Source organism: Cicer arietinum, chromosome 3 (genome assembly GCF_000331145.2).
Source record: "Cicer arietinum cultivar CDC Frontier isolate Library 1 chromosome 3, Cicar.CDCFrontier_v2.0, whole genome shotgun sequence".
Lineage (NCBI taxonomy): Eukaryota > Viridiplantae > Streptophyta > Magnoliopsida > Fabales > Fabaceae > Cicer > Cicer arietinum.
Genome location: NC_021162.2, coordinates 45,819,452 through 45,835,863, shown reverse-complemented (window position 1 = coordinate 45,835,863; position 16,412 = coordinate 45,819,452). Strand labels below are relative to the sequence as shown.

Genomic DNA, 16,412 nt, shown 5'->3' with positions numbered 1-16,412 from the left:
TAACCTTATGTGGATTTCCTTTTGTGTTAGTGCATCATATGCTAGTGTATCCAATGTTATAACCTGCATATCCTCAAGATCCATCGTTGTATATTTGAATGTAGCGTGCACACCTCTAGTTTATATCATATCTACACCATTTACAAAATAGAGGTCTTCCTAAAGAGAGAAAGGGAAGAATTCAAGGAGAGAAATTGGAGTCATGGCCAAGTTAAAGTTTTTAAAAATTAATTTAAGTACTGTTCAAAAATTAACAATCAAATGAATGAAGATACTTCTGAAAATAGGGTGGGTATATTGAAAAAACAGAGGTGCTAATAGCAACCCATTTTAGTTTTCATGAAATAATCAAAGCCCAAATCCATGTATCCAACTGAGTCAATTGAACAAAAAATATATCCATTCATCTGGACATTTCCACATATGATTTTATACACACAATTGAACATGCCATGAGCCATCCTGCTAATTTTCGTGCCCACAAATTGCATTCACCTATTTCTCCTATTTAAAATAAGCAAAAATCTTTGGAGAAAATATATTGTTTGCATGTGAAGAAACAAAACAAATTTGTACATTTCTCATGATTTGAATGTGCTCTTGATATCCCTATTTGCTCAAGTCAAGACCACAACAAACACTTATTTTTATACCTTCATCTATACACAAAAGTAGCCTTACATATTTGTAAGCAAGTTGAAATGAGAAGAACTTGACTCAAATGTCGTATGATTTCGAGTTCGATCTTTGTAGATTGTTGAGAGATGACACTCAACACAATGGTCAGTGACAATTTGACTTTGAGAAGAGTTCGGACATTGACAAAATTGATAGATACTTCACACCATAGTTTTAAATTGCAGACAACAACTTCAATTGCGGTTGTAATATTGTAGATTTTGAAATCTTTGCAATTGGATCATCGCATCAACTATATTTGTCTACATCCCACAACATAATCGTTTGCGGCGTCACCACAACAACTGCAATTTAAAACTATACTTCACATAAATTAAGATGGTTGAAAAAAGGATTATAATGTGACACGGGGAATTTGTGTATATCCCCTAATTTCTTCTTTATGTCTTGCTTTAATTTCTTCTGCACAACGAAGTGTCTTCTCAATGTGGTATCCTCCACCAATTCCAACTTCCCTCTCTAAATGGCTACAATAACTCTCGAAAACACTCACATTTACATGTAATTTGAAACCCATCATGAAAAGGAATTCAAGCTCCAACTTGTTTAGCTCACTAGTTGTCAATCCACCAACTCTTCCAAAATACGAATTTCTGTAGTTCCTGTGATTAAATAAGAGAAATGATCTCTATTAGTACATCAAGCTTTGTAGTTTGTCTTTCCAATTTTAATGGCAAAACTTCATAGTGTATTCACTCTTTCATTTTTATTGATTGTAACAAATTAAAAAAATATTTTTTTTCTATGTACAAATCTTTGGGTCACAAAAGTTATATAGGAAAAACAAGATATAATTTTGTAAATAAAAGTTACATAAGAAAATGAAAATAATATCATAAAGGTAGTTCGATTGGTGAGTTAAATAACATAAAAGTAGTTTAGAACAAAAGGTCTCGAATCCAATCCCAGAAACTAAACATAAAAGTAGTTAAATAACATATGCTCTTGATTTACTCAATAAATTGTCCCTTTCTTGAGTTGTTAGCAAGTAGTATCAGTATTCTGTAATTGAGATTGACTTAAACAAAGTTGCTTTCAATTTAACAAACCCCATTACCAAAATATTAAAATGTTGTAGTAGGATAAAAAAGAAAAATAATAAAGTAACATTTAAACTTAGTTAATTTTTTTATCATAACCATCTGATTCTCAATTAATCTGATTTCAGACACTCATGATCGATTTGTCTTTTAACTAAAGTTTATTATTAACTAAGTTTGAGACCAAGTACTAATTAGATGTGTCAACATTCAACAAATTGAAGAGAAAGAGAGAAGAATCGAAAAAGAGAACTCACAAGTCTTCAACATATTTGGAAGCCACCATGATAGTTGTAATGAGAAGTCTATGAACATTTCTTGCATTGATTCTAAATCCAGGATTGATCTGACAAAACCTATCAATATAAACATATGCCACAACATAAACTGAAGGTCCTGCTTTAGTGTACCTAAAAATTCTCTCTAGGTATGATTGAATTGTCATATCTGGGATCTCCCTACAATCAAAGATGTTTGTGCTAATTGCTTTGGACAAAGAACTAGAACAATTCTTAACTATTCTCTTTGTTCTAGCCATGCTTCTCTCAATAAGTGAAGCTAGAACATTTATTACTAATGGTGTGCTAGAATCTTGTTGGTATGAAAAGGAATATAAATCTGAACGAAGCTTTCTTGGGGAAATTGTTAGAGAAGAAGAAGCCATGAAGAAAAAGGAAAAGTTGGGTATATTTTATTTTATTTTTGGTAAAATAAAATTGTTTCCAAGTACTAAGATATTGTGGGGTTTTTTTGGTGTATAATGGTTTTGGTAATAGGCTTTATATACAAAAGAAAATAGTAGAGTTGGGTTTGGAGAGTTGAAAAATGAAAGAGGGAAATGACATTGATTTTGGCCATATGGAAGGTGATTGGAAGCTTGAATGGTTATTATTAAATGATAAAATTCGAACCCATGATATTGCGAAGCCAAAGTACGAACATCACCAGCTAAGCGCTTTCCATTAAAATAATATGTCCGGCAATATCTTTTTAATATCTTAATACATCAAAATTATATAAATCTTTTTACATGTGGTGTTTGTGAGTTAGTTCGATACTTAAATACATTTTTACTATTTTGTCTTATAAAAATCTAAAAATAGATAATCAAAAAGAAAACATCATAAATGTTCTTTGACCAAATTATTTATATTTTAAAATGATAAAATATTAATCAATTTGATTTTGTTTGTATCAATTATTATGCAAATTATGGGATCGATCTCCATAATAACTATGAGAGTTAAATAAATAAAAACTATTTTCAAATATTTAGTAAATTGTAATTTTTTTATAATTTTATATTGATATACCATTCATTTATTAAATATTTTATTAAAAGATGTTATATAATATATTGGATTACTAATTTCATCAATAAATTTACCGACATGAAATATTTAAATGTTTTTGAAATTTTAATATTTGAGAATTATAATTATATATATTTAAAAATGAAAACATTATTTTCCAAAAAAGGAAAAGAGGCAAAGGAAGGAAAAAGATAATATTTCCTTATGTGTCCTTGAAATTGAGCCTTGAGTTATAGCCGACAGTGTGGTGAAGGGTAAGAATGGAAATGAAGTTGAAAATTGATGGTTCCTAGCCTGGCCGGTTACGTGGGTTGGTGATTGGACCCACAAATTTAGGGGCATTTAAGCATTGACCCTTGCCTTCGAGATTTGTGCTACTTGAGAGTCCCAAATTGTGAGTAGGACTATACAAGTACTAATAGTGAGGAATCTTGATACTTCCACACGTGCATGGGGCTTGACTCTTTTGGATCGTACAATCTTGGTTTCTGCAACTTGCAGCCGTACCACGTGAACCTTATTGCATTCTTCTTCTTCTGTGTTGTTTCCTTCTACCATTCACAACTTTTAATATGAGCAAAGTATCCCATATGGACAATGGTGGATCATGTATAAAACAGAACAATGATATTTGAATATATTTTATTTTTACCCTCATTTAATTTTTTTTTCTTTATCTCTTTCTTTCTATTATACGGTTGATTTATTACATTTATCAAATCATACTTTTTATTTTTATTTTGTTAAAAATGTTTAGGAAGTATTTGTGGTGTCTATCAAATATTTTTTGTTTAAATTTTTTTTTAGAAAAAATATTCAAAATAAGAACTTTACACTGTCAGTCAATCATAATTATTTCTTCTGTCTAATTATTTAATTTTATGTCACTTGGATGCTATGACATGACAAAATAAATAATTTTCATTTGTTGTTAGTTTCAAAAAAATTTATATCAATAGCGTATCTCGACTGCACTCTAAGATCTTTATGGTTGATATATATACAATGATTTAATATGTGATAAATCGGCAAAAATTAGAGAAATATAAATTTACGTTGTGTTTTCAAACCCTATTATAATATTAGGTTTTTCGTGTTTTCTATCAAAGAAACACCAATTAGATTATATCTTAAATTGTGAGAATGAAAAATACCATAAGCTTCTACTTATGGCCAATTATATGGTGCACGAGTGAGGTAATTCTTGTTTCACACACAAATTTGTTTCCCGTAAAAGATTTATAAGTCTCTAATGATATCAAAATAGTAATTTCGACTGCATGGTCGCATTTTCTTCCATTATTAATAACGATAACACAAATGACCATTTTACAACTATCTCATATGGGATTCGAACTCTATCTCTTGAGATTTTAATGTCAAACTCTTATCACTAAACTGACATCTTAAAGACCTTTGATTGTGGCTAAATTAGTAGCGAAATATTAGCCACACTTATTTTTGTGATTAGCCACGCTCAAACTTTCAGTGGTAGCATTTTGTTAGTAAGCGAGAAGATATTAATCTGAAGTTTTGCCGTCAAGTGGGTAGTGGATGTTGACGATTATCACCGTTAACTTTTTCTTGATAGAATTCACGCTGGCCAATGTTGTGTTGGGGAAGCCTCCCGAAACAACCATATCAAATGGGAGATTTTCCAATTGACTTAGGAACTCAGTTCCCAAGATGGCAATAGCGATGGGGAGATAGCTCATGACCATAGTGATGAAGATGTTGTTAAAGAATTTTTACTCGCTCGAACCAGTTACTGCTAAAGAATTTGTGTCAATAGTCCTCCGAGTTTGAGGAAAGTCAGATTTAGACTTCAACTTGTGTGGTTCATTCTGAGCTCCAACTGGCAACTGTGTATTGTTTTCATCTTGCCTCTTCGTATAGGCTTTCTACCGTGTTAGTAAGTTGGACATAGTCATCGGTATTATGGCTAACTTATTGAACTTGCAACATTTAGACTTGTCCATCTCTTCCTTCTCTTTAACCTTTTGGAAATGAATTTTTCCATCCTTGAACTCTATGTAAGTGCATTCGTACAACATGGGTTCTCTGAAACAACTAGTGTAGTATACTTGGTGATTCTTCCCGATGTTAAAGATCAAGTGTAGGAATCAAAAGGCTTACCACAATTCTACCTTCCTCGCTTGGCCCTGATCGTACTAAGCTTTTTTTATTTTATTTTAAATTAGACAAATAGTTTGGCTTTAGAAAAAAGATTGTTTGGTTTCAAAAATGATATTCCCTGCAAGTTAACTTCTGACTTACAACCCTTGTTCTAGTATTGAGAGTAGGAATGAATGGACGGTGATACTTATCTCTAGGTACCAGATTCGATTCCCACGAAAGACAAAAATTCGTTATTTTCAACCGGATGAAAGGAGGGCAAGAAGGTCGTGATTAACAGTGCCGATAACGGTAAGGGTCGGACTGTTATAATACTCATGCCGACTCTTTCCAAAAGATGGATGAACATATGATTGGTTCTGATTGATCTAGCCATTAAAAGCATAGTTGACTTTCATCTAATTGATTTCAACCAAAGATAAATGTGTGTATCCTCCAACATTTGTTTTGATGAAAGACTTCAATCTGTTACCATTTAACCTTCTAAATTTAGTTGTTGAGATTCGGGTTGTATTGCCTTTCGAATTTAGTTGTTGAGAGTAAGGTTGCATTACTGACCATTTCTCCCTATTTGGCCAGTTTCAACATTGTTGAAATGCTTTATAATGTAGTATTAGCATATTTACTTCTTCTTATCATAAGATCAATTTTAGTATTAGCATAATTACTTTTCTCACTTATTAACTTACTCGGCTTCATTGAAGCAAATATGTTTTAAATATGTTCTCATTGAAGAATTTCAAAAACACAAACAAAAGTTCGATAAATAATTAATCAAACTGAAATTAAGAGAATTTCATAATTCATTTAAGAAGATCATTGACTCAAATTCAGTTTCTAGATGCAGTAGAAAATAACCAAATGATGAAATATTGTCTTAGATAATCTTAGTCTAAGATTATATCTCTCATTTAGATATGAAATTGAGATTTGTTACTCTATTCAAAGAGCACAGTTAAATTCTTTTTACATTTTTGTGCTTCTCTTTGAACATTAATTTATTTCAATTTAAAGATTCTATTTTATTGCTTATGTTTTAAATCATGTTTATAAAGAAAGTTTTAACTATGCAAATGATTTTCAAGAATTTTTTTTCCAAGAAATGACTTTTGCAAAGAGATGCAATTGTTATTTGAGAAAAAGATTATATGCTAATGCATTAATTTTATCTATTTTCATATAGCAACTTTAATCTTCAACAATTAGTTTTTTTAAATCCATGGTTTTTGAAAGAATTGAAAAATTTTAATTTCAAAAGTAAATTGAAGATAAGAATGAACCAAAAACATACAACAAGTCATGGTAAATAATGTTTACTGAAACATGGTAAAGTGCTCAATCAAGAGGTCAAACTCTAATACCAATTGAAGGTGTTGGAAAACACAAAAAATAGCATGTTTGAATTGTGTTGACAATTTCTTCTAAAATATTTATGTTGGTAATCAAAAAGATATGTTCTTTATCAGGGCATTCAACTTATAACTATAAATCAGTTTAAGTAACATAAAGTGGAATCATAAAAATTTAGATTAATTAATAAAGTAGAGATAGAGAAGGGTACATGTATTTTTATAGTAGTCCACAATAAATTATAACTCTGCCCCTTACAAAGAGATTCTAACTCTCATTGTGAGAATATTACATTTCAAATCATATATCAATTCAAGTGTATAAAACAACTTGATTGATTTATATCAATTCTAATGACTCTCTACTGAGAGAATTTTTCACTCATTTTTTTCTCTTGATGTGTTATATGTTTTTTTTCAAAAATCTTCTTAGAACATTATTTGTTTTATTTTTCTTACTTGATCTCCACTATTTTTGAAATGTTTCTATTTAAATACTTAAGAATATATTTGTTGGAAATAGTGTCTTGGCACGTAGCAATAGTACACTAAGCCGTTAAAATATATGTATTGGTCATAGTACTACTCTATGTTTTAGTGCCACATCATTAAAGGAACAAAATTCTTATTTTTTGAATTTTGTCTTTAGAAGAATACTAACACTAAGTTAATCTTCAATGTTGACTTGTTGATCAGAGACATTGACTTTTCTAGACATATCAGAAGAAACATGTGTTCATATGAAATCCAAAATCATTTTCTTCATGAGAGAATTTGACTTTTACCAGAGCATTGACTTTATCAAAGACTTTATTTAGAAATTTCTTCTTTGGTCTTTAAGTCAATGGATCAACAAAAGTATTACCTCAAAGCTATATTTAGTTAGAGGCATATGATCATTGTGTCATTATTTTCCTTTGTGATAAGAGTATTCATCGTTGACTTATATTGCCTTGACTTTAATGTTTTAATCTGGATTGTAGATTATCAGATGCTTGATGGAATGCTTCTTATTTCTATATCAATATTTACTCTATTAATAAACCTAATTACTTCCTCATTAGGTAATAGTATTCTTTGTGGTAAAACCACATAGATTATTATCTCTAACTTACTCATAATTTAGGCTACATTAAAATAGATAGTAATTAATATAAATCTTTATCTTCTAACTTAATTTGTATACTTAGCAAATAGTTAAGGAATAATTGTTTTTGTTATCATCAAACATCAATAAAAAGATTAAAGCTAAAATAACTTTTGCACTAACAATGACAATTGTAATATTTCTTTAGTGTCTTTGATTGGTGAGGTGTCCCATGCGCCTTTATGATAAATTTGTCAAAGGTTAGGCCCACAATCTGCTAAGTAGCTTGCTATCTCGCAAGATGCTACAACATCGATATGGCATTGCTGCAACTTTTTACCCATAGTTTCTCTAAATTGCTTTTAACCTACAAAGTGAAAGTGCAAACATGAGAACATGAGTTGAATTGTGTTTGAATAAGTTGGATTTTTTATTTATTTATTTAAAACTAGTTCAAGTTTGATGACTTACTTGAATAAGTGACTTACTTATAAGTGATTAAAGACAGAAGTAAAACAAGAATTAAAAAATTAAAACGACCTAAGAATTTATCCTAGTTCACCACAAACTTGGTAGGTACGTCAAGTCCCCTCACTTAGAAGGATTTAATCCACTAATTTAAAACATGAATTATACACCAACTTGACACCTATAGATGTTTTGAGGAACACAAATATCTTGACTCTACAAACCAAGTCTTCTCAACACAATTTAAAAACCTATAGATTGCTTCAGGAACATGAACGCCACTATCAGGTTGGGTTACAAGAGTTTCTTTTCAACTTGGTCAAAAATGTTCTTCAACTATAAATGTGAATCAAATCTTATTTTAGATATCTTTAGAAACACGATATGTTTCTTATTGATAGTGTTTCAGCAAATGTATTGAATCGTTGTAAGTAATAATAAAACAGTAGTACCCAAATTAATTATATAGCCTTTCAACAATTGTTGAACTCAATGATTGCATTTTACTATTAAATTATATTTAATTACTAATATTGAACAAAAAGTTCCCAGATTAATTGAAATAATATTTAAAATTAACAACGGTAATAAAATTGATCCTATATAATAAGAAAAATGTCATGGATGAGTTTCACTTCGAATCCAACCTTGGTGTCTAATTTGGTCCTAGTTATTGAATCCTTTTATTGAATTATTACCAAATTCTCTTTATTATTCTTGCCCTAATGTCTTAGTGACTGAACCTTTAACTCCAAAGTAACCCCTAATTTCTTAGTAGATTTAAGATTAGAATTAAGCATTACCGTACATAAATTCTATTTTTAAACTATTGCCGCTGCAACTAATTTAATTGATTTCATGATCTGCATCTATCCCTAGACTACAAATTCATGAATTTCTCATCTCAAGCATTCGTAAAGTCCACTTCCGTTTCAAAATACGAATCGTAGAACATTTTAATGTTGATCAAGCAATAAAAAGCATTAAGCACATAGATGAGAAAAATAATTCAATAAACTCATTCATATAACTAAAAATCAAATCAGAAATCAGGATTTCATCTTGTTACACTCATCCCTAACAAATAGGGTTTAGTTACTCATGACAGAGATAGAAAAGATAGAGATTAGAGAAGAATTACATGAAAGATTCATGAATGATTCTTGATAAAACTGCTCAAATGGTGTTAGAAACAATCGTCTTTAAGTTTCTCTGCTAGGGCACATGTCTCTTCACTTCCCAATAGTCAAAAAGATCCCTAAAAAGTGAGAAAAACGAGTTTTAATGTGTTCTGCTGAGCGTCACACGCTTGAGCCACGAATGGATAGTAACATCAGCGTGAAATGTGCTTGGGGCGCGCATCATCTTCTGTCTGGAGTTTAGTGCATGTTTCGCCACTTTTGAGTCCGAATTTGGTTTCAGTGTCTTCATGAAAGTTTTAGCTATGGATCATAGATGTCATTTTCATTTGGTTTGACTCCAATTGGACAACTAGAACTTCAGATATGGCTAAAATACGCCACATAGGTCATGTTGATTTTTCACAAAAATTCAGCACTACATTAAAACAAAGTAACAACGCAAAACACCAAAAAACCTCTACTTAATCTAGGAAATAAGAACATAAATATTTCATTAAATCAAAGAAATAAAATTAACAAAATATATCAAATAACTCCTTAAATTAACTAATGAATAAAAGATAAATAAAACTAAAAACAATGAAAAATATGCATATGATGGAGAGTTATCACTTATCATGATCATATCAGGCCCTACCAACAAAAAAAAACAAAAAAAAAAATCATTTCATTTGACCTACCATTCACAAAACCACCTAAACTAGAATTACCCCTAACCAGTTTTGCTGAGCCTAGCTAACAGCAACACACCTGACTTATCATCCCCTATACTTCAGGATACCTCAAGATCTCTAACTAAACCATTGAACCTAAATTAAGAAGATCCATGATAAATCTATTTTTATAGAATTTTAAGAGAGTATTTATTCTCTATTTTATTTTATATTATAGTTTTGATGTCAACTTCTTATTTATTCATTTATTTATGATATTTGCAGAATTTATCATGAGATGATAAAATAAGTCAAATTGGTCAAATCTACTAAGTTTTTAGTGCAAAAAACTTATCAAGTTTTAATATTCCGATTAATGAATACAAGAAGGAGGTTTGTTGCACACTTCAAATGTTGAATTTTATGATAACAAAATATTGCTAAAGAAAGAGGGAAGGTTGTTTTCTAAGAAGGGGAAGGTTGTTGCAAAAATGTAGGATGTTCTTGTTATTATAAAGAGGATAAATGAGAAACAGAAAACGAAGAGTCATACACTAGAAACAGAATTTGAGGAGAAGTTGAAGAAATTAGGGAAATAAAATAACAACAAACATTTTGAAAGCTAAAGAGTGCTTAGAGCTAGAGCAAAGTGTCTCAAATTTTGGAGCAAAAGATCATACTCTTTGAGAGTTTTATTTCTTTTTCCTTTAATTGATGAACACTTCTATTATTTTGTTTATCTTCTATATGTCAATGAGTAATTAAGCTCTCTTCTAGGATCTTTGGTGAATATTGTGATTAAGATACCTTTCTATTATGCCTTAGTTTTAAATTCTAGTTTTATTTTAGATTTTTGTTGTTTATCTCAATTAAATTATTCTATTTTTTTTTTATTTACAGGATGACCAAATTTTGCATACCTTAATCAATCAATTGACTAGTGATCAATTACAATTAATTAGTAGAACTATAGGATAATTGAGATTAGAATCCTTGTATGATCAAACATAGATTCTAATCTTTCAATCATTCATTCTCTTGATTCTTTATGCTTTCTCTTAATTATATTTTTTGTATGATCAATCAAAGAATTAATTTAGGAAAAGGAATATTACATTGAATGACGAAACTTTGTTAATAGTTTTAAAGAGGGATTGATAATTGAAAAAATAAATAAGAATTTATATAAAGCTAAGACTTGAGGTATTGATATTACAAGTGAAATCATGACTTTATGTTTAATTTCTATTAATTCAAAGTTATATTGTTATATGCTTTCGTCCTAATTTTTATGCTATCTTTATGTTTTTGTTATTACGAATCAACAACAATTTTCATTTGTCTAAATAATATAAAATCTTGATTAATTTGGTAGTTGTTAAATTAATATTTGTAAGTACGATAATCTTATATACTACTACTTGACAAACATGTACACTTGTAGAATTTTGGGCAACAATCCACAAGATCTCTAACAAAACCATTCTTATTTTAATTTATCATCATGAAATACACATTTTGTCTTGTCAATTTGTCATGTGACTGAGCCACATAACAACAAAGAGGCTATCTAGTACTCAGAAGAGTTTGGTCGACGAAATGAACTCTAAGCTAACACCATTGAAACATAATAAGACTTGGATCTATGTTGGTGTCTATTCTTTGATCAATTATAAAATTAAGTGTACAAATTTAACAAAGATTGTATGAAAGTACATAGAACTTTAATAAATGTCTTTTATATCAAAGAGTATATATTCATTTTAAAGCATGCAATGTGATATTTTTCAAGTGTAAGCCTATCTTTTGATGAAATGATTGTTGTTTTGAAATACTATTGTAGTAGATACATATTGACAATTATTAGAAGATATTTAAATGACCAAATATTACTATAAATTTTATTGTAATTGTAAAAAAAAATTAAAATACATTACTTATAAAATATAAATGACAAAAATTAATAAAAAAGTTTTAGTTGTAACCAAAAAATCATATTATAGTATTATAACCGAAATCAGATATTTTTAAAGATGCTCCAAAGGTTAATCAAAGACATATCACAATCTCGCTGAAACATTGAGCAGTGGGCACCTTAATACAATAATTGAGATTTCTATGTCTCCGGCAATATCTTTTCGTATATATCAAGTACAAAATTAGGAACCGACACACATAATTGCCACAGGTTATTAATTAAACGAAAAGAACCAAACCGAAGAAGCAGAGGAAATCTACCAATTTGATTTCTTAGTAAGAAATCTGCGAAGTGGACAACATCTGGGTCGGGCATTAAAAATTAGAATTTGGATGTATTAGGAGATTTTAGTAAAGAACTGTTTTGATCTGAGTCCAGTACTTTTCTTTAAGAAGTAATAAAGGGTTGGCCTGGTACAAGACACGGCAAGCAAGGATTCAGAGTTGGCTAACATTCACAAAGGGTGTGATTTTAATTTTCGTTGTCGATAATGACATATTTGATTAGTTATTTGTAAGTACCTCTTTCGATATTATTTGAGGCTTGAAATCTATCTTGACTCTAATGAACTCTTAAAACTCAACTTATTTAACCTTTCAGGATAAAAATATATAATATAAAAACGAAACATGAGGTTCCAAATCTAAGATATTGTGAAAACAAAAACCCAAAACTAACACGAATCAAACACCTTTCACTCCCACAGATAATTACAAACATTCTTAACATTCTAAAGGTTGAGTTCACTGTTGAGGAAGCGCAAAGGTGAATCCACAAACATGAACCTTCATATACCACCATGATAGAATCTTTTATGTTACAATAGTTAATGCAACTCACCTTCTTTTGATTTAAAAAACAAAGAAGATTTCGAGATCTCCAGTTCAACCACATACAACTCAACCATATCACCATCTAAGCCTTGTAATTCACCTTTCTACCCCGCTAAACCACCGACTAAAAGGGCTAATTCATCGACATCGTTTGATATAGGAGATGAAACAGTGGTGGATCCATTGTATAATTAGTGGGAGCTCTTGCCTTCACAAGAAAATAAAACTTATTTTAATAATAATATTAATTTATTTTAAGCCCCTATAAAACTATCTATGTTGTTTATTCAATGAGTATTTATTTCTAAATTTAGTTTTGGTTGTTTGTGGCAACTACAACTATTGGTAGTGGGAATGAATGGATGATGATACTTATCCTTTAGGTATCAGGTTCGATTTCTACAGAAGGTAAACACATATTATTTCTTATGGAGATGAAGGGAGCGAAAATATCGTGATTTACAGCACCGATAACCTTAAAGGTCTGATTGCTACAAAAAAGACAGCTCAATTGATAGTTGGAATGAATAAGCGGCTATAGTTATCCCATTGATATCGGGTTTGATTCCCACGAATGACAAAAACTTGCTATTTCCTATGGAGAGGAAGAGGGTGAGAAGGTCATGATTAACAGTGCTGATAACAATAAGGACCAAGTTGTTACTATTAAGTTTCATTCGGATGATTCAATACCCACCTATCTATACTATTAACCTACAAGGAAACATTATCCAACTTAAAGACACACTTCCTCCATAACCCCTCCTTCCAAAGAAACAACCTCCTCCACCACCTCCACTCATCTCTTTTAACTCCTACCCACTTGCTAAACATCTCACACACAAGTACATCTTTATTCACCGCTAAAATAAACTATTGACCAAATCTCTATCTCAAAATATCTCCCCCTAACCAACGATCCTTCTAAAAATGAGTATCTTTGTCATCCCTTATTTCTTTACATAATCCGCTACCAAAACAACTTCTTCCCTCTCCCTCCCTTCTTTCGCAAAGCAACATTATACCCCTCCACCAAAGTGAATCTTTACACCACCCTCCCCCCACCTTACCTCCATTAAACTTATACTTACGCTTTAACAACATAAACCACAATCCCTTTAAAATTATATTGAAAACTATCAAAAGTCTTCAAAGTTCTCTAAACGCATTATGCTCCAATATATGTTGGGTCAACCATGTTTTGAACTAAACGCTGGCTATAGTTAATTACTTTACAGTTTTCAATGATAAATGAAAACAGTAAAGATTTTTCAGTATAAGTAGGATAAATTAATTTGAGTGATGGTTAAGCCTTAGATATATAGTTGTTGACCTCTTGGAACAAACTAACACATGATTCGTTCGATATAGGTTCAGTTATTGAAAGTATATGTTCTCTTCCTTTCAATTTAGATATGGTATCGAGCTTCTTCATCCATCGTTTGAACTTGAAATTCCTCCTTCTCTAGTATTGTCACTGGTGTAATTTTGTCGCTTAATGTAACATCCCATTTATCGTACCTTATTAGGTTTGACTTCATTCAAGATTTTGATATTCCCATTAGAACACATACACACACTCTAAGAAGTGAGATAATGATCACAATACAATTTTAGAGAAATAAGAATATTTTATAAAGACGAAAATGTTCACGATAGAGGAGAGAATGTCTTGTTGTTTTGAAAATCGAAAACCTTTGAAAACGATTTATGCCACCGAAAATATGACTGGGTTGAGTCGCGGACTAGGTCGCTCTCTTTAAGACGTTTCGAGGCACTGCCCAAAATTGTGCAAGGCAGACTATCAACCACGAAGTCCCCAGGATAAAACAGCCCAAATTCACTGTATCGGAGTTCTACTGCACTGTAGAAAACCGACTGACACTCAAATATAGCACGAAGGCTACTCAAGAAAATAAGAAGAATATTAGGGGGAGATGTGAGAAAAGCCTCAGATACGGAGAGCTTTTGGTGTGCTTTTCCAAGTGAGGAGAGCTCTCTATTTATAGATGAGTTCAGCAACTGGATCTGAGAAAAAAAGGGGGGAATCCAAGAAGCACGAAGTCCATCACTAGGCTTCTTGACCGGGCAACAATCAAAACGTGGGAAAGACTCAGCTTTAGGGTTTTGACGTGGCAAATAACCGAAGCTAAGTCAAATTAGGGTTTTGAGTGAATCAGAACATTGACTTTGACCTTGTGGATGGCAGTTTCGTAATATCAATTAATTAATAATTAATTTTCATGTGTTTAAAAACACCAAACCAAACCAAACCAAACCGAACAGAGCCGAGCTGGCCGGACGGGCGGCGGCGCGCGCGTGTGGTGGTCTGTTTGCTTGCGTTCTCCCTCCTTCACAAAATTGCGGTGCCCCTTGGGGCCCAACCCAATTGTGAAACTAACACCTTATAAAGGTTATAAATGAGTGTGTTCCCTCCAATGTGGGACTTCTCATTTTTCAATTCACACATTAAAAGCCATCATCAATGCCATTTATCTTCCATCATTTCCAACAGTTCGCAAAGAGTTTGTAACTTTCATTGTCGCAATTTATAACTAATTGACATAATTAGTAAGAACCAACTATAACTACATAAGCAATATATTTGAATTACAATCTAACATGATCCCTTAATTCAAATATTTAAGAGAAACCACTCCTATCTTTCTTCTAAGCTTTTCAAAATGATAAATCCTTAATGCCTAAGTCAATATATCTTCCCTTTGTATATCACTCGAGCAATACAATCACTCGAGCAATACAAGACTTTCAGTCTTCTTTCCATTAATTGATTCCTCGAAAATTGAAATATAGATTTTGCTTTTCAATAAACATTTTTACTTTTCAACATTCAAAATATGTTGCCAAAACCGAGGTAAATGTTACTTAAGATAATAGGTAGCATCTTTTGTCCATCTTATACGCGAACATTCTTTATTATTTTAGACAATATTTTTCTTGTCCAATGTATGAAAGACAATACTTTTGTAATTGTTGTCTTAAAGTGGTACAATGAGAATATTAATGAAATATTATTAAAACTTATAGACAACAATTTTAACTATATTTATACTATGTAGATAAATTATTATTTTACTATTATTTCAACATAAATAATAAATTAGACATTTTACTATTATTTTATAATAAAGTAGTTTGTAAATATAATCAATTTAATTACCTATACAAGTTATTCAATTTTAAATCTTCTCTTTTATTTTACTTATAACAACAATTATAAACCAAACAAAAATTGAACTAAGATACCAAAGAAAACATAATGCAAATTTAACACAAAAGTTGTACAAGGAGTGCTGCTTAATATTATCTAAAGAGCACAAGAAATGTTGCCTAAAATTAAAACTCCATCACTAATGAATACAATAAAACCACTCTACTCCACACCAGCTGTGTACCGGTACAAGTCGCAAATACTAGTTGAATTTAATAGTAGTCAAACGAATAAGCTACTCAATGATTCAGCCCCACTTTCATCTGCAATCCTCTTGATGCTAAAATGAAATCTCTACTCTTAATCTATGCAGCAGCCCAAACACCAGTTTTGATTGCAAGGCTCCCAGACTTAGAAGTCTCCCGGAAAAAGCAATCAATTTTCATTAAAAATTACAAAGAAAAATACTTGATATACCATATAGAAGGTACTATAAAACACAAAAATAGGGGATTGAATTGTGTTTAGCCATTTGTAATATT

At 30.8% G+C, this 16,412-nt stretch overlaps 1 protein-coding gene across 1 annotated transcript; it reads right to left on the bottom strand.

The window, feature by feature from the left end:
• Positions 1-382: 382 nt before the first annotated feature.
• LOC101492512 (cyclin-U2-2) lies at positions 383-2,549 on the bottom strand. The gene is made up of 2 exons (XM_004514179.4): positions 1,997-2,549; positions 383-1,301 (listed from the first exon to the last, which is right to left on the bottom strand). The coding sequence occupies exons 1-2, from the start codon at positions 2,401-2,403 to the stop codon at positions 1,034-1,036; spliced, it is 675 nt and encodes a 224-aa protein (XP_004514236.1). The 5' UTR covers positions 2,404-2,549; the 3' UTR covers positions 383-1,033.
• Positions 2,550-16,412: the final 13,863 nt, after the last annotated feature.